This window comes from Ceratotherium simum, chromosome 13 (genome assembly GCF_057802395.1).
Source record: "Ceratotherium simum simum isolate JZ-2026a chromosome 13, ASM5780239v1, whole genome shotgun sequence".
In the NCBI taxonomy this organism is placed as follows: Eukaryota; Metazoa; Chordata; class Mammalia; order Perissodactyla; family Rhinocerotidae; genus Ceratotherium; species Ceratotherium simum.
Window position 1 is genome coordinate 36,747,316 of NC_141912.1, and position 25,793 is coordinate 36,773,108.

The 25,793-nt window shown below is 45.7% G+C and overlaps 1 protein-coding gene across 7 annotated transcripts in view; it reads left to right on the forward strand.

The window, feature by feature from the left end:
* ZNF76 (zinc finger protein 76) overlaps positions 1 to 25,793 on the forward strand; it is a 31,595-nt gene that overhangs the window by 3,038 nt on the left and 2,764 nt on the right. For 2 of the 7 annotated variants that reach the window (XM_087438498.1, XM_087438495.1), the window contains exons 2-11: positions 14,739 to 14,907; positions 18,689 to 18,815; positions 18,929 to 19,006; positions 20,235 to 20,434; positions 22,496 to 22,612; positions 22,953 to 23,028; positions 23,838 to 23,963; positions 24,088 to 24,267; positions 25,094 to 25,327; positions 25,422 to 25,585. In XM_087438498.1, coding sequence (XP_087294624.1) covers positions 14,872 to 14,907; positions 18,689 to 18,815; positions 18,929 to 19,006; positions 20,235 to 20,434; positions 22,496 to 22,612; positions 22,953 to 23,028; positions 23,838 to 23,963; positions 24,088 to 24,267; positions 25,094 to 25,327; positions 25,422 to 25,585 — 1,338 coding nt within the window. In that variant the 5' untranslated portion in view covers positions 14,739 to 14,871. Of the gene's footprint in view, positions 1 to 14,738; positions 14,908 to 18,688; positions 18,816 to 18,928; positions 19,007 to 20,234; positions 20,435 to 22,495; positions 22,613 to 22,952; positions 23,029 to 23,837; positions 23,964 to 24,087; positions 24,268 to 25,093; positions 25,348 to 25,421; positions 25,586 to 25,793 lie in introns of all 7 variants that reach the window. The other 5 variants (XM_014782785.2, XM_004424233.3, XM_087438496.1 and 2 more) reach the window with 4 other exon arrangements.

Genomic DNA, 25,793 nt, shown 5'->3' on the forward strand with positions numbered 1-25,793 from the left:
CCAAGATTACAGTCCTTTAGGTAGTGTCGGGGCAGGGAAAATCCCCTTTCTTCCCTTCTTGTGTTCTTGTGGCTGGACAAATAGTAAAATTGACACAAGACCAGAATAAGCGGAGTAAAACCCAGTTTAATACGTACCTATTGGAGACCGTAAAGAAATGATGCTCAGAGAGTGAACAAAACAGGCAGTATATATATATCTTTTACACAAAGAAACGTAAATTTGTGAAAAATTGACAGGACAAAGAAATTTAGGTTTAGGGTACATAATTAGTGAGGAATTTAAGCAGAGTTTAGGCTTGAGGTAATAAATTAGCAGGGTTTGTTTATTCAGATTTCTCAGCCTTGAGTTCCCTAGCTCTGGTGATAAGGATGCAGGGAGGGCACCTTTCACATGGGAGATTTATTTCCTGCTTTCAGGGGAACAGAGACAGGAGGGTCAGAATGCCCTTTTTGCTTTTCAAGTAACTTTAATTCTAAAAAATTAATATGCTATTGTGGGATATTTTGGGGTTGCCTGCCCTGGGCCCCAACAGTAGCAAGGAGAGAGACCTTGGAAATCCTTCTGAATCAATTAGCACGTGGTCTCCTTGACGCTCCCAGGATCCTATCCAGTTTATGAGGCTGCTTGCTGTATATGCCCTCAGGGTAGAATGCTTTGGGCGTCAGTTTCTGCAGGCATTGAATTAGCCCCATTGTTTTCCAAGCTTTGGGAGGACTTTCCACTCCCCTCCCACCAGAAGACTGGATGATGAGTTGCAAAAGGTAACTTTAAAGATCCACATCCAAAAGTCTATTCCGTGGGTCACCAAATTCCCAGGTGTCCTATAGTGTATTTATTGGCTATGCAGCAATAAATACAGCAGAATAAAAACTAGAGTTAAGGAAGAGGTAAATCCTGGGGTCTACAAATTCCATGGCTTGATTTTTAAAAAGGAGCTTTTGCCTTGGGCTTGTTTAATCTTTCTTAGGGCACAGAACATATTCTGCCTTGTATCTTAGTTGTTTATATACTTTTCTCACCCAGCGCCTATCCCACTGTGATTTCCTTGAGAACAGATGCTGGGTTTTCTTTATCTTCTATCATCTTAATCCCGTCCCTCATATTTAGGAGGTAGTCAGTACTTACTGGATTGAATGAACCCATTGAGAAATTCTGCATCAGGTGCAAACAGGTGAAAACAGCTTGTATCTACATTCATTTTGTACCCACAACAACCCCCTCCCCAAATCCCTCCAAAGTGATAATGGGCAAGTCCCTTGATTTAAATAGTCTGGAATTTAGACACTTTCTTTTTTAGTCATTGCTCAAGTCGGGGAATGGATGTAAGTGCTTGTTTTTACTGTATTTCTGGTGAGAGTAGAGACATTGGTTAACATAGTTCCTAGAATACAGTGGTAACAAGGCCAGGGTCTGTCACATATAGACCAGTTCTCAAGAAAACAGCTAGATGAAGTGTTCATTGGGGGTTGCAGAGACGGTCAGAGAACAGAGGAAACTGGTAAAATGTTGGTAATTGTTGAAGTTGGGTAATGGGTTCATGGGGTTCATTATACTATTCTTTCTACTTTTGTGTATGTTTGAAATCCATAACAAAAAGTTTTTAAAAAAAAAGGACAGCTAGATGAACAAGTGCAAATTTAGCACTCTTCCCTGGAAAACTCCTCAAAGCAAATGAGCCGCTGTTACTGAGTCAGTACTATTATCTAAGTTAAGTAGTATCTTTAGTCCTAACCTATTTCTGACCTCTTCTGTTTGTGAGATATCAGGATGCTAAATACAAAAATTAGCACCCTGAAGAATTCTGTACCTGGTGGCCTGGGAATTGTAATGTCCTGGCAACAAGCACCTGTTGCCATGGTCTTTCCCTGCTTCAAAGCCCAGGTGTGGTTTCTGGTGGTGAAGGGCTGGACTTGACTGCAGTAGGGGAGATGAGGGAGAAACCATAGCTCAACTAGGGTCATCCCCTTCTGGCCTAAAGCCTTCAGATTACTGGTAGATCCTAAAGGTATGGCCATTCATTCATATACTCATTCGTTCATTGATTCATTCCACAAATGTTTGATGACTATCTCCTAGAGGCCAGGTACTTTTCTAGTACCTAGGGATAAAACAAAGTTCTACGACTTATGGAGCTCACCTGTTGGGGAGTGGATGAGGAAGAGACGTAGAATAAATAAACAAGTAAAATATATATTGAGAAAATTAAGCAGAGAAGGGAGATAGAGAATACCAGCAGTCAGGGAGTTAAATTTTAGATAGGATAGTCAAGGAAGTTCTCACTGAAAAGATAACATTTGAGCAAACACCTGAAGGAAGTTAAGGAGGGAGCTGAGTGTGTATCTGGGAAAAGTGTATTCTGGTCAGAGGGAATAACAAGTGCAAAGGCCCTAAGGTAGGAGTATGCCTCATATATTTGAGAAACATGAGTGCATTAGCCAGTATAGTTACAATAGGGTGAGAGAGGAGAAACATAGCAGGAGATGTGAGGGTGGGAGTGGATTGGTGGCAGATCATGTTGGGCTTTATAGACCACTGGATTTTATTGTGAATTGTGAGGTGGAAACCAGGGGAGGGCTGTAGGCAAATAAGTCACATGATCTGACATAAAGGATCATTCTAGCTGCTACGTTGAGAATAAGCTGTAGGAAACAAGTGTGGAAGATGGGAAACTGGTTAGGAGGCTACTGGAATAGTCCGGGCAAGAGAAGTTGGTGGCTTGGACCCAAAGTAAAGCAGTGAAAGAGTGAGAAGTGGTTGGATTCTGGATATATTTTGAAAGAGGGGCCAATAGGATTTGCCGATGGATTGGATGTGGCATGTGAAAGAATCAGAGAAGTTGAGAATGGCTCCCTCATTTTTGGCCTGAGTGACCAAAGGATGGAGTTCCCATTTACTGAAATGGGGGAGCCTGGAGGAGGGGCAGGTTGTGAGAAGGGAGAGATAAGGAGTTCACTTTTGAATGTGTCAAGTTTGAGGTGGCTTTTGGACATGGAGATGTTGAGTAAGCAGCTGGATATACAATTCTGTTAGACATGAGTAAATTTCTGCTCTCCTGGGAACTGAAGAAACACTATTACGCGGGTAAGAGACAAAGGAGTATGGTGGGAAGAACACTCGCAGTTCAGGTGTGCAGCCTGGCTCCCCGCCAGGTAGCTGTGTGATCCTTGGGGACTTCTCGGGCAGCTCTGGCCTCTATATCTTCATCTGCAAAATGACTGCTTTACACTAGGAACAAGCTGTCTTCTCAGCCTCTCCCATTGTGAGAGTGGATGAGTTAGTGCTTAGTTAAGATAATATATCTGTATGTCTGAGAGCATTTTGGAAACTGCTGAGCTCTATACGTGGGATAGCGGTGTTGGTAGTAAGATTCCTTCCTTCCTTCCTTTGCTAGAGTAATACCTAGTGAATGCCTGCCACATGCTGGGTGCTGTGCTGGACACAGAGGATACGATGACATAGAAAATGCCTCCGTGCCCTCATGGAACACTACAGACAAGCTGCCTGGTGTAGCTTCACTGCTAGGTGCAGAGGGACCTAGGCTGAATTCTGATGGTCTGGTGTGACATTAGCCAGGGAAAGCTTGTTCTTGACCTGGGTTTGGGAGAAAACAGTGAACATGGATGTCAGAGATGAGGCAAGATGGTATTCCAAGTGAGGAAAATGTGGTCATCCTAGCTGGGGCTGGGGGAAGAGTTGGGGTGATGAGACTCCGTTCCTTCTCTCCTGCATTCTTGCACTCAACATTTACTACTCTGCTACGAACTCCTCTTAAGGAGCTCATAGTTCTGTAGTAGATGAAGGGTTTCAAATTGGATCTTCGGAGTTGCAATTACATCTAATTCACAGTTAAGTGGAGCTGATTTAGGATTCAAATTTGAGCTAAAGAGCTCAGTTAGCTATGTGACCTAAGAGTATTACTCATTTAGTATCTGTGGGCACATTCTTTGTTAGGTGCTGATTAAGTTGAAATGCGTGCTCTCCAGGAACTTAAATTATAAGCAGTACAACAGGAAGTAGGAGTGTGTTATTTTCCCCCCAAAAAGAGTCAAGTTTAAGGAAAACATACTGTGGCAGAGTAATCCCCTTCACTGCATCTGGAAGCACAGTCACTCTGTCATGTTTATCCTTGTGTCATTTAGATGTCAGTGTTTATATTGTAAGGACCATCTCTGACCAGCTGAACAAGAATACAGGATATAGGCCCTCTTAATTGATAGGTCACCCACAAAATTAGTTTAGAGTGGATGTGTAGTCAGCATCATTCACTTAACGGAAAGGGGGAATTTTGCCCTGGTGAGGGAAAAAAAACAGATACAAATCCAAGTGCAGCTGAAGCCGTTGTCTTTAACTGGTGGCCTTAAGCTACTGACAAAACCTCAGATGCCTCTTGCCCTGGCAGCTATCAGTCAAGGTATAGAAATGTGAGTGTCCACGTGAAGGTCCACAAATCCGCTGCAGTTGTCTTTGTTTTGCTGGTAGAAGTGCAGAGCCTAGAGCCTACTCAGGTTCCTCACTTAAAGCTCAGCATCAGAAAGATCTGTGATGTTGGATGCAACATCCAAAGCCTCACAGCACATCAGACTCATCTGGTCTGAAGAGCACTTCTTCTAGTGCCTCCTGGTTAACACTCGCCCCAAGCTTGCCCTCAGTAATTGGTTCATCTCTGAGAAGTCCAGGTATAACTTGTTAGCTTGGTACTGTTTCTCGCTGCGTAACTCTTCACCTGTTGGAAGTCCCTGCTGCTTTGGGATTAGTTGATAAAGCATATGACCCAGGCAGTTAAGATAAGAACCAAGAACTGAGGGCTCCTTGAGTTGTAAACTGACCTGACCCCTTAGATGCGGAGGGTGTGGCAGGGGTACCCGAGACCAGAGTTCTTCTCTCTGTCTGAGAAGATCATCCTCTAAACCTAGGAAGTACTGTCCTGAGGCCACAGAAACAGGGAGAAAGGTAGCCCCTGCTTAGCTGTCACCTCAGCCGACTCACCCTGATGACCAGGCTGGGGACACACATGTTGGGGCCAGCATATCCTGACGTCCTGACAGGTTTGCTGTTGCTTCACGCTCAGCTCGATCAGCTTTCCATATGATACTCCAGAATGGCATCCGTGAATTTTGAAGCTAAGTTTTCAAATGTGGTTTTTCTCCAAACCTGTAACATCGTAGAATCTATCCTGTCAGCACTGGACTCGCTGTGCCTCGTGAACGGAACATCATAGATATTCCTATAGCTAACAAAAGGAGTGCAAAGCATGCTTTTAGACTTTCTTCTTCTATTCACTTATTTTTATTTATTTTTATATAGGTAATACATTCACAAGGCTTAAATTTTTTTTTTTTTAAGTATAAAAGGTACACAAAGAAAAGTCAACCCCTACATCACAGGGCCCCAGTCACTCAGTTATCATTCCACAGGCAACCCTGGTTAGTAGTTTCTTGACTGTCTTTCCATAGATTTTTTTTATGCCATTGGCAACATACAAAAGGCACTGTTTTATACCTTGCCATTTTTATTTAATATATTTTGGAGATCTTTCCATGTCACTATATAAGGAACTTTATCATTTCTTTATGTCTACATAGTATGGAAGTTCTATATTGGTAGACATTTATGCTATTTCTAATTTTTTGCTATTACATACAGGGATGCGATGAATAACCTTGGACATGTGTCATTTTCACACATGTACATCTGCCTGTAGACTAGACGTGAAATTGTTGGGTTGGATGGTATGTACATTTGTAATTTTGATTTATGCTGCCAAATTGCCCTAGATAGAGCTTGCACCAGTGTTTACTCCCACCAATGTAAGACTGGGCCTCTTTCGCCACAGCCTCATGGACATTGCTTTGAGTTAAGAATATACAGATTGTCTTAAGATCAATGTAGAATACTGAATCATGAGGCCCTGTGGTGACACTCTATTCCACAGGACACACAAAGCACAACACAGCCCAGTTTGAAGAATATTATATTTAACAATGTGTCCAAAAGAGGTTAACTGGACCTCTCGTGGTTATAAGAGAAAAAAGGAAGGAAAATCCTAGAGAAAGAAGTTCCCTACCTCAATACTTAAACCGGCATAAATTAGAGGAGGAATAGATGTCTTTCTTTGCAGGACCTAGGAAGGATGAGGTACAGGTGGTAATAGGAAGGCTGCAGGAGAATAAAGGAAAACCGAAAGAGGGAAGAGATGGCAAACAAGCAGACGAGTTTGGTGTCCACTGTAGAACTGTGTCTGAGCTCAATGCTGGTATCTTTTTATTTCAGTGACAATTTTTTTAAAGATTATACCACTTCCTTTTAGCCTAACTTTTCATGTTTATTTCTTTTTGGCCTCTTCTGCCTTCATCTCACTTGGAGTTAAGATTTCTGTAAGTTGAAACTGGATAAATGTTCAACCTTATGTCTTTTTTCATTTAGCGTTAATTTGTTAACCCTTCTCCGTCACTCCAGACAGTCTTCATGGTTCTTGTCTAAAACGTTTAAACAAGCATCCTGTGCAAGTAGCTCTTGTTTTCTGTGCATTCTTTTTGTGGGATGAATTATGAAGATGAGGTTATTAGATCTCAGATCTTGAACCTTTCTTTCCTTGTGGGGTTAAGCATAGATGGATTGTTCTCTGGAGAGCCTGGAGCAACCTCTAATGCTGGTCAGCAGTGCATGATGTGCCTGCCTCCTGGTCTTGCCAACGTCGATGGTTGGTTTTTGGGTTTTTTTGATTAATAGACTTTATTTCTTAGAGCAGTTTTAGGTTTACAGAAAAATTGAACAGAAAGTACAGAGAGTTCCCATATATTCTCCCTCTCAACTCAGTTCCCAGTTTCTCCTATTATTAACATCTTGCCTTGGTGTGGTATATTTGCTACAATTGATAAACCAATATTGATGCATTATTATTAACTAAAGTCCATAGTTTACATTAGGGTTCACTCTTGGTGGTGTACATTCTATTAGTTTTGACAAGTGCATAATGTCAGGTATCCACATTACAGTATCATGCAGAATAGTTTCTTTCACTGCCCTAAAAATGCCCTGTGCTCCACTTGTTCATTCCTCCTCCCCTCCCCCTGGTAGTACCCTTAGCAACCACTGATATTTTTGCTGTCTATAGTTTCACCTTTTCCAGAATGTCATATAGTTGGAATTATACTGTATGTAGCCTTTTCAGATTGGCTTCTTTCACTTAGCAAAATGCATTTGAGGTTCCTCCGTGTCTTTTCATGACTTACTGGCTCATTTCTTTTTATTGCTGAATAATATTCCATTGTATGGGTGTACCATATTTTGTTTATTGAAGGACATCATGGTTGCTTCCAGTTTTTGGCAATTATGAAATAAAGCTGCTATAAACATCACTGTGCAGGTTTTTCTGTGGACCTAAGTTTTCCACTCATTTGGGTAAATACCTACAAGTAGGATTGCTGGATTGTATGGTAAGAATATGTTTAGCTTTGTGAGAAACTGCTAAACTGTCTACCAAAGTACCATTTTGCTGTACCATGTTGCATTCCCACTAGCAATGAATGTTCCTCCACATACTTGCCAGCATTTAGTGTTGTCTGTTTTGGATTTTGGCTATTCTAATAGGTGCATAGTGGTATCTCGTCTGTTGGATGTTAATAGTTTTACTTTGATTTTTTGGTAATTCAATAAGTATATCATCATCATAATTATTCTTTATTGTTCTTTAATTATTAATGAGAGTGAACTTTTTTGGTATTGTTTATTTACTATTAGTGTTTTTTGCTTGTGTGAATTCATATTGTAACCTTGTTTGTCCAGTGGGAATTTGATATTGTTCTTGGAGGTTTGTATGTCTCTGCGTGTGTTTGTTTCCCAACCAATTTTTTTATTGTTGTAAAATACACGTAACAAAATTTACCATTATAACCATTTTAAGCGTACAGTTCAGTTGCATGTGTTTTTAATATTATATTTTATTTCTTTGATATTTTCCCCTAATGTTGATTTTTTTTTTAAACCAATTCTTCTTTTGATTTGATTTTTCTTCTGCTTCAAAAGTCCAAAACTACCTTCTCTTCCTAGTTGAGATCTGGATATTGTTCCATTTTGATGAACTGATGAAATAAATTTAACTGTTTTGTCCCAGGGTGATGTTTTAAATAACATAATGTTTCTGAATAACTGTGAAGATGCTGTCCCTCCTGATGCTGATGGAATGCTTCATTTTCAAATAGGCTTCTCAAGCCAGCGGTGACCCTAAGCTGAATTCCAGAAACAGTTCAGATGTAACTTCATGATATATGTACTGATTTGCTTGTTGGTGTAAAGCATATCCTTAGGATAACCCTTTCAAGTGCCTTTATTCTGGACTTTTCTTTTCACGGACTAACGGTGGTTTGAAACTCGTCCATGATTGCTATGTTGGGTGTTTATAAACCAGGGTGTTAAAATTCCCTAAAATGTATGGCTGAAAATCAGATTTTTAAGTTATCTGTTTTAGTTTAAATGAATCCTGTTCTGCAGTAAAGCAGACTGCATTTTCATTGCCTTTTTGAAATTGAAAATAATCTACTTTGCCTAATTATTCCCTTTTCTGTGACTAATTCAAATCTATAAAATTGTAGTAGCCAAATAGGAACCATACTAAAAAGTGATTTGGGCTTTTAACATCAGTGTGCTTTTGCAAAGAGATGTTTAGCTAATATTTTAAATGTCTGTTATGTTAACGTAAGTTTCTGTTATTAATTTCCTGTTTTCTCTTTAGTGTTCGGAAACGCACAGAACTAAGCCTGTTTCATTAGGGTTTTTGTGTTTGCATTGAAGTCTTTTTCTATAATAACAAATACTGAATCATTTTACAACAGCTCTTCCAAATCTGGTTCTAATTTGTTTGCCGTTTGACTCCCTCAGCCTTTGTCCCTCCCAACCTAGTGTCACTTTGTCCTCTCTGAGAAGTTTTCCATATTTCCAAATGAGGAATTTTCTGAGTGAAAACTAAGTCTTTTTTCCCCCCAAAGTTGAACATTCTTCTCTTTCCAAGCAAATTTGTTTTTGTTTTTTTGTGGGGTTTTCTTTTTTTTTTTTTGCTTCTAAATGCAGTTGCTCTCTGGGCTGGCTGAGGCAGAGTACAGAAAGCCTTGTTCAAATGTGCAGGAACTTCTGGTTGGCAGAAAATGATGGAATAGCAAACAGGTGCTTGCAGTCAAGGCAAGGGCCAGCTTGGGTGTGGATCAGATTAGATCCAAACCTTGACAAAGTGGAAAAACACAAATATGTGGCTACTCTTGAGTTTCCTCTCTTTCATATCCCTTATTTTTCTTCTTTGAGGAGGCAGTTTAAGTACATCTTGTTTCATAGAGAGACCTAAAGATCCAAAGTATGTGGAAAGTTTTGTCTAAATGTTGTTTCTCCCCAATAATTATAATTTATGTTTTTACATGAGGAAACACATTCATATATTTTGAAGCCACAGGGCTATTTCCTGCATCAGAACCAACAAAATAGGTTAAATTCATTTAAAATTGCAACAAACAGACTGGACTTGCTGCTAGTTCTGGGAGAATCAGGAGTGCTCCCTTTTTTTCCCTACCTTTTGTCATGGCTTGTATCTTCCCCCCGTCTGTCTCTCCCCCATACCCAGCTCAGGTCACTGGGGAGCTGGTAACTCTTACCCTCCAAGGAGAAAACAGAGCAGCTGCCTCTGCTCCCCCTCCGCCCTTTCTCAGAGGGCCACGGGAGTTATGAATCTGAAATGTCACGTGCAGGCAGGACCTGCTCAGACAGGCATCCTGAGGCAGGGACAAGCCTCTTTTTGGCTCTGCCAGTGTCACTGTTGTTAGTTTAGTACCGGCACAGGAGGATTCAGAGTAAACCATCATTTAAGGAATGAAAGGGAAAAAAATGTACAGTTAGACACATGTACATGCCTGGCAGCCACAAAGCACCTTCTCACCAGCTGCAGTCAGGCTGTGTTGGAAGGCAGCTTCCCAGATGGGAAAAGGTTAGATAGCAAGAGTGGACTGTTGTAAAGATTTATATTATGAGGCTTAAGGAGGAAAATTGAATATTTATCCTGGACATGAGAACACATGAAGGAGTGGAGATGTGTTTTCTTTGAGTCTAAGAAGCATTATTTTAGGAAATGTGGCTATCAGCTATTCCCTCTGTCCATTGTGGTCAGGTCAGAGGGACTGGGTTTAAGTTGCAGTGGGTGAGATAAAGTTAAACAAGCAATATTCAAGTGTTTTGAGTGTTAATGTTGTGTCACAGTGGATTAGCAGAAGGAAGAAATGCCCCAGATATTGAGTATGGACTCAGGCCAGCCAGCCTGGCTTTGAATCCTGGCGTCAGCTCTTGCTAGCTGTGGGACCTTGGACCAATTACTGCACCTCTAAGATTCAGACGCCTCATCTGTAAAATGTACCTACTTCCTCATAGGGTTATTTTTAATATTAAAAGAGTTAATATAGGTCAAGTGCTTTGAACAGTGGCTGGCACATATTAAGGGCTATATATGTGATAAAAATAATCATCATGAGCAATGGAAAGGATTTTAGAGTCATCTGGGCCACTACTTCATTTTACAGATTAGGAGGCAGTCACAGGAGGTGGGACCAAGATTAGAAGCCATTTCCGCAGACTTCTAATCCAGGGCTGTTGCCATTACTCTTGGCTATGTTTTAGAAATACCCATTGGTTTAAAGATTTTATTTATTCATTTTTTTCCCCCCAAAGCCCCAGTAGATAGTTGTATGTCATAGGTTCGCCTCCTTCTAGTTGCTATACGTGGGACTCGGCCTCGGGTTGGACGGAGAAGTGGTGCCTTGGGGCGCGCCCGGGATCCGAACCCGGGCCGCCAGCATCAGAGCGCGCGCACTTAACCGCCAAGCCACGGAGCCGGCCCTACCCATTGGTTTAAAAGCATTTCCCTTTAAGTTCCTCTTCCATCCCCTCCTCCTCAGAGCCAATATTTCTAGAGTACTTCCTTTGTGCCAGCACAGTGATAAATGCTGACATATGTGACCTCATTTTATTCTTACAGCATTCTGTGAAGAAGGTGCCACTACTATCCCCATTTTTTTGGAGTGGCATCTGAGGCTCAGAGAGGTTCAGTTACTTGCCCAAGGATACACAGCCTCGAAGAGGTGGAGCCTAGATTAGAACCCAGGCTGTCTGACTCCAGAGGCTGTGTTCTTAACCATGCTACACATTTTCCTCAGGTTAAGTCCCAATGGAGTACATATGAGCTAAATTAAACCAGCCATTGCTGCAGCAGCCACAGGGCCCAGCCATAAAGATTTGAGACCATTTTGTAATCCCTTTTCAACCTGCAGTTAGCTTTGTTTTCAGACCTAGGTGTCTCACATGTGTCCGTGTTTCTGACACAATGCTGTTAACACAAAAACAGGTTACCAAAAGAATTTCACTCCCTGATTAAGAGAATGAAAGTCGAGGGTCATGGAGCAGACCAAGAGAAGCCGCAACCAGAGCTTTCATGCGAGAGGGATCATGTGGGGGTTATCAAGGCTCTGGGCAAGGTTGGGGTCACTGCCAGGATCCTAGTAGACCAGAGAAGGTGGGTCAGATGTCAGAATTCTCACCTAGACCAGTGGTTCTTTACCTTTAATCCCTGTAAGACTCTGATGCCAGTCTTGGACTCCCCCTTCTTTAGAAAAATGCACAAGCTCACACACCAAAGAAGTATTTTCAGGTGGCTTCAGGGTTCATACACCCCCAGCTAAAAACCTCTGTACAAGGCAGCATAGTAGAGTACTTAAAAAGCACACTCTGGAGTCAGATGCCCTGGCTTCAAATCCTCCTCTTCCTCTTATTAACTCTGCAACCTTGAGCAAGTTATATGTCTTGGGCTTCAATTCCCTCAGCTGTAAAATGAGGATAATAATAGTATTTAATTGCAGGATCGTTGTGAGGATTAAATGAGTTACTAAATGTAAAATGCCTCGTATGTGGTTAGCTCTATAGCAGTGTTCACTATTAGTGGTAGTGGTATTGCTGTCCCCAGAGCTTAGCCCATGCAGTAAATGTTTATGGACAAATGAATGAATAATTCTAGTGGAGATGCCAACAGCATGTCACAAATGGGCTATAGTTATGTCAAGATATTAATCCACTCAGCCCTTGGAACTGCCAAAGCCCCAGCTGGTTGCTCCTGGCTTTAAGCAACAGCATCCTCAGTGTGACATACAAATATCCTTCTCTCTAGGTGCCCTGACGTGAAAACAATTTGGGTAGCACTTATTGAGAAGATCGGCTGGCAGGTAGTGAGAATCAAGTAGGCAGTCTAGAGTCCAAGTCCAGGAGAATTCTGTGGGTGGGTGACAAAGAGAATCCTAACTGCTGAGCAGAGCAGAGGCTTCACAAGTGTGGGCTTTCTGACTCTAATAGGCTCTGTGCCACGGCAGATGCAGAAGAAGTCCTACCACCTGGACCCTCTGGCACTTTCCTCCTCTCACGTGAGGACCCTGTGAGTTACTCTGCAAGGATTTGTGGAGAGCCTACAGTGAACCAGCAACCAGGCTGGAGCCCAAAGTGTTGTGTAGGCAACAGACGTTAAAGAGGTGGTGATTAGTACTGAAGTAGGTGACTCCCAGAGTGTAAGGCTGGGCAGGGGTAGTGCCCAGGCTGCAGGGACTTATAGCGGGACCCCACCCTGCTTGCAAGGTGGATTCTAAGAGCAATAGGAAGCCACTGAAGAGTTTTAATCAAGGAAGTGGTAGGTTTAGGTTTGTACTTGTTTTTTTAAGTCACCATGACACAATATTACAAAATGAATAGGAAACGGGCAAGAGTTTGAGGACATACTTTAGGAGGCTCTTAACAGTAGTCAAGAGATGAGAGGTGATACTCGCCTGACATAGGTACCTAGACTTTTTAAATTTTTTTTATTGAGATCATAATAGTTTATATCATTGTGAAACTTCAGTTGTACATTATTATTTGTCAGTCACCATATAAATGTGCCCCTTCACCCCTTGTGCCCACTCCCAACCCCCTTCCCCTCTGGGAACCACTAATCTGTTCTCTTTGTCCATGTGTTAGTTTATCTAAAAACATATGAGTGAAATCATACAGCGTTTGTCTTTCTCTGGCTTATTTCGCTTAACGTAATACCCTCAAGGTCCATCCATGTTGTTGCAAACGGGACGATTTTTTCTTTTTTTATGGCTGAATAGTATTCCAGTATATATATATATACCACATCTTCTTGATCCCATTATCAGTGAGTGGGCACTCGGTTTGCTTCCATTTCTTGGCTATAGTGAATAATGCTGCAATGAACATGGAGGTGCTTGAGTCTCTTTGAATTGTTGATTTCAGGTTATTTGGGTAAATACTCAGAAGTGGAATTGCTGGATTATACGGTAGTTCTATTTTTAATTTTTTTAGGAACCTTCATATTGTTTTCCATAGTGGCTTCACCATTTACATTTCCAACAGTGTATAAGGGTTCCCTTTTCTCCACATCCTCGCCAACACTTGTTATTTCTTGTATTTTTGATAAAAGCCATTCTAACAGGTATGAGCTGATATCTCATTGTGGTTTTTTTTTTTTTTTTCCCCCCAAAGCCCCAGTGGATAGTTGTATGTCGTAGCTGCACATCCTTCTAGTTGCTGTATGTGGGACTCGGCCTCAGGATGAACGGAGAAGCGGTGCCTTGATGCGCACCCGGGATCCGAACCCGGGCCACCAGCATCGCAGCGCGCGCACTTAACCACCAAGCCACAGGGCCGGCCCTCATTGTGGTTTTGATTTGCAGTTCCCTGATCATTAGGGATGTTGAGCATCTTTCCATGTACCTGTTGGCCATCTGTGTGTCTTCTTTGGAAAAATGTCTATTCAGATCCTCTGCCCATTTTTTAATAGGATTTTTTTTGCTGTTGAGTTATATGAGTTCTTTATATGTTTTGGATATTACCCCTTATTAGATATACGGTTTGCACATATTTTCTGCCATTCAGTAGGTTGCCTTTCATTTTGTTGATGATTTCCTTTGCTGTGCAGAAGCTTTTTAGTTTGATGTAGTCCCGTTTGTTTGTTTTGCTTTTAGTGTCAAATCTAAAAAATCATCACTCAGACCGATGTCAAGAAGCTTACTGCCTTCTGTTTTCTTCCAGGAGTTTTATGGTTTCAGGTCTTACATTCAAGTCTTGAGTCCATTTTGAGTTAATTTTTGTGTATGGTGTAAGATAGTTACTTACTAGACTTTTGAGGGAAAAGGAGAAATCAAGGATGACCCCACTGATTCTTGGTGGCTGGAGATGCCATTCCTGGGATAGGCGATACTGGAAGTGGAACAGTTCTACGGGGGACGTTGTGAGTTCTGTTGGGGACTCATTTCGTTTGTGATGCCCATGGAATGTTCACTGAGGGTGGTCAACAAGGCCGGTAGATGGATGGATCTGAATGTAGGAGAGATGTGGGAATGGGCAGAGAACGATTAGCAGTGGGGGTTGGCTGCCTGCCTTCAGAATCTCCCTTCCAAGAGGAACGAGTTTAAAAGTGGGTTTTGATCAATGAAATCTTTACAACCATTTTGGCTGGCATGCTTGCTTCTCTTGTATGCTCAAACTTTAGAATTCTTAAATGTGTATGTTTTGAACTCTCTTCATGAAAACCAGCATAGTTCTCTGCTTTGAAGAATTTGTCTCTTTTTCTTCTTGGCTGGTCTCGTTCACTCTTTCCCTGTGTGTCCTTGCAGTAGGAGGAAGCTGCGCAATTCATAATGTGACACTGTCCGTTTTCTCAGATTTGTGACCCAGAAGGAAGTCTCCCACCTCAGCTGTGGCTCTCGGTGCTGGCCAGAAGCCAACTTCATGTCTGAGTGCACGAGCCACAGTTTGCTATGGAGAGCTTGGGGCTGCAGACGGTGACCCTCAGTGATGGGACGACGGCCTACGTCCAGCAAGCTGTCAAAGGTGAGTATTTCTGGGGACTTCAGAATCTCGCCCTGTCTCCCAGCTTCTGGAGAGGAATATCCCCTTCCAAGAGTCTCACCACCACCCTGCCCTCCCCACTGCTTGCCACAGCTTGCTCTGCGTGAGAATCTCTTGAGGTGATTGATGAAAAGGGAACTCTTTAAAATAAAATGCCATCTAGGCAGCCTAGAAAATCAGACTAGCCCAGCTGTAGGAGCCAAGACCTCCAAAAGGCAGAATTCCTTACATGTGGTGAGTGGATAAATATTTCTAGAATGGATGAACACAATGCTGGTTCTGGCTTCCCGCTTCTTAGATATTCCCTTTCCAGTTTCTCAGTGCTTTCTAGAAGCAGTTCATTTTAATTCAAGCAAGTTTCAGCACTCAACTGTCTACTGAGCATCTACCATGTACAACATACTCTTCGGGTTCGGAGGGGGACACCCAAGCATAGATCTCATGCCGTAGGCCCCACTAGGGTTACCAGAAATAAAAATACAGAGCAATTAAATTTGAATTGCCGACAAACAACAAATAATTTTGTAGTATAAGTATGTCCCAAATACTGCATGGGACAGACATGTGTGAACATGAGATTAAATACTAAAAACAGTAAAATAATAACAGTAAAAAAAGTACTAAATACTAAAAATAAAATTCATTGTTTATCTGAAATTTAGATATATCTGAAGTTTAGATTCTCAAGGAACTTAAAATCAAGGTGGGCGTGGAGTCAGAACAGAGTGTCATTGAAGGGCACGGTCTTCAGGCCGGGGACATTCACCGTCACAACAGCCACCTTCTTTCTCGCCAGCGTTTTCAGACATGCCAGATGGCATGCATGTCTTCCTTGGACAGCAGTGGGCAAGCACTGCCTCATTCTTACTCTTTAGTTTGCCTTTTCTGGGCTCCATGAATGCCACCATCCACATGACTGCATTGTCATTGCAACATTGCCCTCCTTCATTTCAACACATTATCAAAGTGTATTTCAGTTCTCAAGTTTACAGATAAATTGTTTGTTGATTTCATTTTAAATTGTCTGCTTCCTCATGATGACAAAAGAGGCCCCTTAATCTCATCAGTAAGCTCTTTCCATATGACAGTGTGGGGGCTGTGCCTTCTGGAAAGGTTTCTTGTCAAGAGCTGTCTGTGATGTGTGGGTCTGGCTGGCTTCATTTTCTCGAGAATGGAACTTCTCTAGAATACTTTTGAAGCCTGAAAAGCTGTGTTTTCAGACTTCAGATCACAGGTCTTCCCCCTCTGCTATAGTCTCAGTGGGGTGGAAGAACTTAGGAACTGTAGATAAGGCTGTGTTTACTCCATGGACCCAGTTGTTTCCTATGCCTCAGTCTTCTGCTGTGAATTAATGGTTGAATGAATGAATAAAAAGCAAGGGGCTACACTTGGCCTGAGAAAGCCACACTCTTTTCTTAAGTCTTGCCTTCTTATGTCTGTCTCTCCCCCACTTCCCCATTTATATCTTTCTCTCATCACTCTTCCTGGCTCTTTTCTCTGCCTCCTCCACAGTGCTGCAGTGTGTGCTTGCACACACGCATACACACTCGCACACAACAGATTTCACACTGCTGAGGGTAGAGCTGGCCTTTGGGAACCAGAACCACACTATGATGAAAGGCTTCTTTCTGGTAAGCTCCTCTGAAGCCCTTGATGAGGCACTTTCATCTCGGTCAGCAGGCAGCTCTGTCTGGGCCCAGCTTAGCCAGCAGGAAGCCCTAAAATTTCATGAGAGTTATGTATAGTTAGGGTAAGCATAAAACATGTTACTCAAACCTGACACTTTTTAGAGTGGAAGAGTGCACTGGGACTGTTCCGGGCAGACAAGAACATATGGTCACCTCTCTGTAATGGGCTATGAGGGCCGTGTCAGTCAGCTATTCTCCCCGCCTGCCTCTCCCCATTGTAGTCTCTGGTTGTTAGAGGAAATTGTAGGTTGAAATTTTTTCTCAAATAACTCTCCTCACCGTTTTGTTTCCTGCCTTGAAGCAATACACCCTCGGCTAGCAGAAGCTTTGCTGAGGCTCTCAAAACTCCAAGCATTGGTGCTCTTGCCAGGACAGATAAAGTGTTAAAATGCAGGGTAGCCTACTGCTTGCTGGGTGGGAAGGAAGAGAGTGGGTCCCTCTCCCCTTGTCTCAGCTGCCTTTCTCTCCTACTTCTTACCTTTTGTCTCTACCTTACCTGCCTTTGGCTGGGTTATAGAACTGTTTGTTGCTGACCCAAGATGACTCAGTTTGGAGACGAGTTTGGGAAGTCTTCTGATGGGGGAGACATCAGCAGAGAGCTGGGCCAGAAGTAGCTGTGGTCCTTTTCCCACATCATAAGAGCTCGAATTCCTAAACCTGAAACTTGTAAAGAAAGGAACAAACCACTTGTCATTAACTCTTCAGTCTCCCTTTCTTTCCTCCCTTGCTCATGTCCTTTCCCCTTTCTCCCCTCTCAGAGTCACTGGACATAGGCAGAGGCCTATCTCATTCAAAAGCTAAGAGCCTTTTGCTCTTAGAAGTGCTTTCCAGTAAGTATCTGAGATAAAGGAAGGGTAATATCTTAGGAACTCTGGAGTCTTGTTAATTTTTATACTGCTTGTTGTATTGCCTTAAGTTAGTCGATTTTTTTATTAGAAAATTGAAATGAGGGTGCTGGCCCAGTGGCATAGCGGTTAAGTTCACATGCTTGGCTTTGGCAGCCTGGGGTTCGCTGGTTCAGATCCTGGGCACGGACCTACGCACCACTCATCAAGCCATGCTGAGGTGGCATCCCACACAGAGCAACTACAAGGGTGTACAACTATGACATACAACTATCTACTAGAGCTTTGGGAAGAAAAAAGGAAAAAAGGAGGAAGATTGGCAACAGATGTTAGCTCAGGGCCAATCTTCCTCAAACAAGAAAAATAAAAATAAAAAAATAAATTAAAAAAAAAAGAAAATTGAAATGAAATGTCAGAGATCAATGAAGGAAACATTACCCAACAGTGGCAGTGGAACAAGACCCAGATGGACACACACATCATAGCATAGTTGTTGCATTCACATAGCTCCCTATTGCTTTACTTTCTGTTTCCCCTCAAGTGCAGATTGGGCTTACTATAATAGAAGCTAAGCATGTTATTGAGGGCAGACCATGTACCTGGCACTGTTTTATATTCATTAACTCATTTAACCCTCACAGCAACCCAATGAAGAAGACATAATTTTAATCCTCATTTTAAGAAGAGGAAACTGAGGCACAAAGAGGTACATAAGCTGTCTAAGATCACACAGCTAGTAAGAGGTAGAGCTGAAATTCAAACCCAGAAGGCCTGAACTGGTTCCAGAGCCCATTGCTTTTACCACTAAGCTGTACAACCTTATCAGAGGGTCTAGGTGTTGGCATACTGCCACAGTGGGAGACAAGGGACTGTATTTTGATTTAGTTTGAGCCGTATCTGAATATTGACCCATTGGGGCCTTTCCAGGTTTCAGGGCATCCTTTGTTCTCCATTTAGTTCATCTCAGCAATGTACTGATAGGTTGAAAGTCCCCACTTTGCCAGGTGTGGGTAGAATAATAAATGAAGTTGCTCCTCCTGTGAGCGACAGGAAGGGACTCTGTTGGGAGCTGTACAGTTCCTCATGGCAGGGTATCTTCACCCCCAGTACTTCTGAGGCCCAGGCCTAGGGAGGCAGGGAGCGAGGTGACATGGAGAATGTCACCTGTGCTTAGACACACAGACTGTGCCCCAAACAGGCCTCTGCTAAAAACAGGCAGGTGTCCCTCAGCCCTCTTCTAGGCCTGGCCTGCTTCTCTCCATTTCCACCTCTACAGGGGAGAAGCTGCTTGAAGGGCAGGTGATCCAGCTCGAGGACGGGACTACTGCATACATTCATCAGGTGACAGTGCAGAAAGGTGAGGACACCTGAGACACCCTTGCCTCATGGAGGGAGGCCAGACAGCCCCCACCAAGGGACCCTCCCTCCGCACCGAGCTCCAGAGAAAGACAGGCCTTGCTGTCATTACAGAACCTCTTTCCTTTGAGGATGGACAGCCTGTGCAGCTGGAAGATGGCAGCATGGCCTACATACACCACACACCCAAAGGTAGGGTCACAGTCATCATGACTGGCGAGAAGGAAGGGAGGCAGAACTGGCAGAGGTTGGGGCGTGGAGTTGCACACCCCGGGAGCTGGGGCATAGACGTGGGAGCTGTGGTCCCCAAGCTCACCTGGATTAGCAGTGTCACCTACCTTCCCTGGTATGGACCACAGGAGCAGCTGTTTCTGCCCCCAGGAAGCTGTGCCTTGGGGGTTGATAGCATGGGCCTTGATGGCAGCTTTGGCTTCAGCACAGCCACAAAGTCTTAGGGCTTTAAATGGAACCCAAGGACATCATCCAAGACCAGGAGTAAAAATTTACTAACATTCAAGAACGAAGCTTCTAAGGTACTGAGGAACAACGATTTATTCCTTCTACAAGTAGTTTCTTAAGTGACTACTGTGTGCCAGGCATTGTGCAAGGTGTAGAGTATTACAAAGAGAACAGAGGCAGACACAGTCTCTGCTCTGCTGGAGTCTAGTGAGAAAAATAGAACTGAAATGAACCATGACTGAATCACTGATCATTGCAAACAAGAATTAGGCTCAGGGAGGGCTTCTCTGAGGAATTGACTCTTAAGCCGAGAGCTGAAGGATGATGTGGACTTAGCTAGGGGAAGAGGATGGCAGGGAGGGTTCAGTACACCAGATAGAAGGAAAAACACGTGTGGGCCCAGAGGGGCGAGGAAAAATGGCACATTCAAGGAACTGCCAGGAGCTAGAGTACTGGGGGTGAGGGCAGAATGAGGAAGATGAAGCCAAACAGAGAGAAGCAGGGGCCAGAGTGCTGGGGCTTGAGTGTCAGGATGAGGGTTTTAGTCTCTATCTTGAGACCAAAGTGAAGCTGCTGAACTGTTCAGGTCATCAAGTAACACGATCACATTTGTGTCCTTCAAAGATTCCTCTGGATGCTGTGCTTCCTGGAGAGAACTAGAGGGGGCGAGGGGCTACCAGTTAGGAGGTTCTTGTGGTCATATAGGCCAAGATGATGATGGTCCCCTCAGGTCCTCCAGGACCTTGTAAGTTCCCAATTAGTGCTCCATGGGAGACCTTGTCTTTAGGAGAGGCAGCCCTGAAGGAGGACCAGACAGAGTGAATCATCAAGGTGAGGGCCAGGAGAAACCCAGTGCTGAAACCCTCCTTGGTATATGAGCCTGTCATTACCTGAAAGCCAGGGTCCCAGCCATATCTCCTGCCCTTGTGCGGCGTCTGGACTAACCGCATGTTCCCTGTAGAGGGCTATGACCCCAGCGCCCTGGAAGCTGTCCAGCTGGAAGATGGCTCCACTGCCTTCATTCACCACCCTGTGGCTGTGCAGTCAGACAGCACCATCCTGGCCGTGCAGACAGAGGTAGGCTTGGAGGACCTGGCCGCAGAGGACGATGAGGGCTTCAGCACAGACACAGTGGTGGCCCTGGAGGAGTATGCTAGCAAGGTGAGCTCACAGAGCCTGGTGCAGCCCATCAACTCTCTTGGCCTTGCCAAAACTGCCACCTCTCTAGAGGACAAGACCCTTTTCTTGGGTATGGCCTTTGCCCCTCCACCTCCGCTCCCCCAACTCATCTCTCATACGTCATCATCCAGGGCATGCATCACAGCCTGGCCAGGGCTTCTGACAGCTGTTCACACTCACCCTTGTTTATGCTGTCTCTGCAGAGGGAAGGCAGCTGTAAGAAACAGTGACATCCGAATGGTGGGAATATAGGCCCAGCTTCACTTTGGCTGTTGTAATGATCCTCTGTGCTGTCTGAGAAAGCACTTGCCAGTGACTTTTATTAGTTTTAGGGTCCACTGAGGTCAGATGTTCTTGTATTTATTTCTTCTTTGCAACTCGTTTAGTCATTTGGGAAAATAACCTCAGTAGGCAGTGATGAGGGTAGATGCAACAGAGCAGCTGGGATTCTTGGAACATAAGGCTTGCACAGTAGCTTGGCTGCAAAGGAAAAGGATCTTGATTCTCCAAACATCTATCAGTCCAAGCTCTCTGTGCTGGAGCCGTGATCCTGTCCACAGGGGGAACGGGTGCAGAGATCTATGAGCTTTCCAATCCAGGGTGCTCCCTCCCCAGGACGAACTGCAGAGCCTCAGGGTGGATGTGGCAGGGCTTCCTGGAGCACTAGTTTTACCCAAAGATTGGAGGGAGTTGTTTTACAATAAAACTAGTGTGGCTGTATCATAGAAGAGAAGAGGAAACCCTCATGTCTTCAAAATGAAGCACAAAACTTGACAGCAGGCCACTTGGGGCTGTGCCTGCTCCCTGTGCCCTGAGGTGTATTTTAGAAGCCAAATTTTAGACTTGCTCTGTTGGAAAGGCAACTGGGCTTTAAATCAGGAGCCCTGAGATCTATGCTGGCTCTGCCTCTACTAGTCTGACCTTGGGTAAGTCACTCCCCTCCCAGGCCTCAGCTCATTCCTCTCTCGTATGATAAGATGGAACCAGATGATCTCAGAGGTCACTTCCAGCCCTGAAGTTCCTTGATTCCCTCAATTACCTTGAGAGCTAGTGAGACATGGAAATGAAATCCAAACGCCTGAGTGGGTTAGGCCGCAGAGCAGGCCCGGCTACCTGTGGCCCTCCCCCACCATCTACCAGCTGCTTAAGTGTCCAGGAAACTTTGTCAGCTGCTTGATCCCCTGACCTGGAGCTGCCATGGTCAGACCTTGCCATGAATTTGGCCTTAACTCTTTGTCCCCTAGTCAGCATGACTTCTGGAGATCTGTTTCAGGAGCTCCTGGGAAGGCCAGAGTGTCCTAGAAACAAAGACTAAGGGACAGTCCTAGCAGGACCCTGCCCAGGAAAGCAGAATAGTAAGGGCTCCCTGAAGCCAGAGGCTGGTGTGAAACAAGTGGCTCTAACAGTGTTCCCAGGAGAGACAAAAGGGAAGGATTTGTCAGTTAGCTAGCACTGTGGTTAGAGCTGAGACTTCTGGTGGTGACCTGCATGCCCCTGCCCTGGGCGCTCCTGCAGTTTGCTGGTTGTGGCTGCCTCACTCTGGTGAACCTAGTGAGCTCATCCGCACAGCAAGCCCCTTGTTGATGCGTCTTCTGAGCACAGGTTTCCCACAGGGAGGAAGGGGTCTCCTCCCATCACAGGATAGAGGAGTGCAGAGTTTCAGCCTCCTAGGTGTGTGTGGTCAAAAGGGGGGTTGCTGCTCTCAGCCTAACTCAGGTGTGACCATTCAGACCACCTGCCTCCCCACCTCACCTAGCTGCCTGGAGATACCCTTTCTTCCATAGCTGTCATAGCCCCTGTGACATTTAGTCCTCCTATCCTTTAAAGATGGGTGGTGACTCCACATGCCAGCCCTGTTTCTTCTGCAGTGTGCCCCAGTGTCTGTTCCCTCTCTCTGGCTCTGTCACCCCAGGTTGCCCTTCTCCCCTAGCAGGTTTAACTTTGTTTATTGGGTCTTAAGCTACCAGCTGGGCCCTGTGTCCCACCTCTTCCCTCCGTTTATTGAAGAGAATACATATAGGAAACCCAAGATTTTTTCCTCAGGTTCTGCATGACAGCCAGGCTCCCCATAACGGCAAAGGGCAGCAGGTTGGGGATAGAGCATTCCGCTGCGGCTACAAGGGTTGTGGGCGTCTCTACACCACCGCTCATCACTTAAAGGTAAGGTTGATGCAGACAGCTCTCAGCCTTGCCATCTTCGCCACCAGGCTGTGCTTCTACCTTCCGGCTTTGAGTAGAACTGGTCCCTGCCCTCAAGTTGCTCATTGCCTACTGGAAGGAAGAGATGAGTGTACAGAAATGTCAGCACAGGGGGCTGGGACACCTGAAGAGTGCACGAGGGAAGAGAATCAGGGAAGGCTCTCTGGAGGAGTGGCCTCTCAGCTGAAGAGGAGGCAAAATAAAGGAGATGGCCAATACTGATACTCTGGGCCCTAAAGAGAACCAAAGAGTCCTTTTATACCCTTGTCCCTCTGAGTTACGTGATTGCTTGTCCTTACAGGTACATGAAAGAGCTCATACTGGTGACCGTCCATACAGGTGTGATTTCCCAAGCTGTGGAAAGGCCTTTGCCACAGGTAACCTACCTGCATGGAGTCCAAAGGTGGACTGCTTCCAGTTGAGGGCAGAGGGTTCTAGATTAGCTTTGGGAACACCCTCAAAGGAGCCCAACACTGCTGTCCAAGTTTTCTTTTTTTTTTTTTTTTTTAAAGATTTTATTTATTTATTTTTTTCCCCCCAAAGCCCCAGTAGATAGTTGTATGTCATAGCTGCACATCCTTCTAGTTGCTGTATGTGGGACGCGGCCTCAACATGGCTGGAGAAGCGGTGCGTCGGTGCGCGCCCGGAATGCGAACCCGGGCCGCCAGCAGCGGAGCACTTAACCGCTAAGCCGTGGGGCCGGCCCTGTCCAAGTGTTCTGACTTGCAGGGCATTGTCTCTGGAGGAAACCTTGGTGGAAAGTGAGAGGCAGCATGGTCCAGGCCAGCAGAATGAGCCTGGGGGGTGGGTAGAGACACCCTGCCTCTGTGTCAGCTCTGGCACCAACTAGCTGTGGGGTGTGTGGTGGGCCATTGTGTCTCCCTGGGCCTCATTTTCACTCTGATCGAGGGTCTGTAGCCATAGGTTCTCTAGCTTCCCTCTCACACTCATGTTTGGAATGGTACTAGCTGCCCGTGGAGAGGGAAGGAGAGCAGAGGAGGCTTTTCCAGCTCCTCTTATCTGCCCAGGCAGGGGTGGGATAGAGACAGACACAGGCTTCTTGTGCCAAAGGAGGTCTGGAGTCTCACACCTTAAGATGGAGAGCCTCTCAAATAGGAAGAGGAGCTGGTAGAGGATGAGGCCCCACTGAGTGCTTTTCTCACCCCTCCCTCCCACATGTGGACAGGATATGGGCTGAAGAGCCACGTGCGAACCCACACTGGTGAGAAGCCATACAAGTGCCCAGAGGAGCTGTGCAGCAAGGCCTTCAAGACCTCGGGAGACCTGCAGAAACATGTCCGGACCCACACCGGTAGGCGGGCCCTGCTCTCCCCTGCCCACTGCAGACTGGGACCTGGAGCCTGGTGCTGTCCCTGCTCCTTGCTCCAGCATGACCCACCTTCCTGAGCCACCCCTTACACACCCCATCTCCATAGGTGAACGCCCGTTCCGGTGCCCCTTTGAGGGCTGTGGCCGCTCCTTCACCACGTCTAATATCCGCAAGGTACATGTGCGCACCCACACAGGGGAGCGGCCCTACACCTGCCCTGAGCCCCACTGTGGCCGTGGCTTCACCAGTGCCACCAACTACAAGAATCACGTGCGCATTCACACAGGTGGGCCAGCTGGCATGTGAAGACTACCCCCTCTGAGGCCCCAACCTCCTCTACCATAGGTTTCTGACCTGAGACATGTTCTCAACTCCCAGCCCAGAGCCCTTCTCTGCTGGCCATTACAGGCTGGTCTGCGGGCAGGATGAGGGGATTCTGTGGTTCTGGCTGTATCCCTGAACCACTGTTTCACTTGCAGTGAGCAGTTCCTCCATTCCATTAGGGCCAATCTGATGGGTGTTGCTAGCCCTCTCAGCTCCCTGCCATCTCGCTGCACCCACCCTGAATTCTCCCCCTCCAGCTGAGCTCCCAGAACAAGGCCAGGGTCAGGCACGATGGGGAAAAAGCAGAGTGAAATGTCACCTTCAGCTCCTCACCTCACCCACTGTCCATATGACTCCTGTGTATCCTCACCCTCCCCAGTGTTAACGTCCCTTATCTAGCCTTCTATGTCATCTCTCAGCCACATGTCCCCCACTCTCCCATCACACTGACACGTCAGTCATCCCTCTCTATCTCCTGCCTCTTCTGTTCACAACTCTCAACCTTACAAGCCCCCAGCGTCCCCACCAGCCCCTTCACTAGCCCCAGCCTTGCCCCGTCCCCTCATTTTTCTCTCCACCTTGTCTCTGGGCTCAGTGGTCCCACTCTCACATCCCCTCTTGTGTTCCGCTGGCCATCTTGCCCATCTCTGTCCATTCAGAGTCCCAGGTCTCAATCCCTCTCCCTCCCTCTGGCTCTCCCTTCACCAACCCTATCCCCCACCCCTGTCCCCTTAGTTTCCCCCTTGCCAGCCCCAGTTCCCACCCCCCTCACAGCCCAGTGTCCCCAGGGGAGAAGCCATATGTTTGCACGGTGCCAGGCTGCGGGAAGCGCTTCACCGAGTACTCGAGCCTGTATAAGCACCATGTGGTGCACACACACTGCAAGCCCTACACCTGCAGCACCTGCGGCAAGACCTACCGGCAGACCTCCACCCTGGCCATGCACAAGCGCAGCGCCCACGGCGAGCTGGAGGCCACGGAGGAGAGCGAGCAGGCCCTTTATGAGCAACAGCAGCTCGAGGGTGAGGGGCGTGGGCAGGAGGTGAGAGTGGGGACAAGCTAGACCTCCCCGTGGCCATCCAGTAGCAGGTGTCAGCCTGGGCTCTCCTCTCCCAGCCGCCTCTGCAGCCGAGGAGAGCCCTCCACCCAAACGACCCCGCATTGCTTACCTTTCGGAGGTGAAAGAAGAGGGTGATGACATCCCAGCCCAAGTGGCCATGGTGACCGAGGAGGACGGGGCCCCCCAGGTGGCTCTCATCACTCAGGATGGTGCCCAGCAGGTACAGGCCTTGGGGCTAGTGGTGGGGTGGACCTTTCTGGCTGGTACCCTCTCCTACTCTTATCTGGGGAGCCCCAAAGTTCTAATAGCCTCACGTCTACCTAGTTTCTCCTTTTAACCTTATGGATCTCGGAGAGCTGAGACTGAGGGTACCAAATTTTGTAACATAGCCCCTCCTCCTCATGCTTGCAGCTCAGTCTCTGGGACTT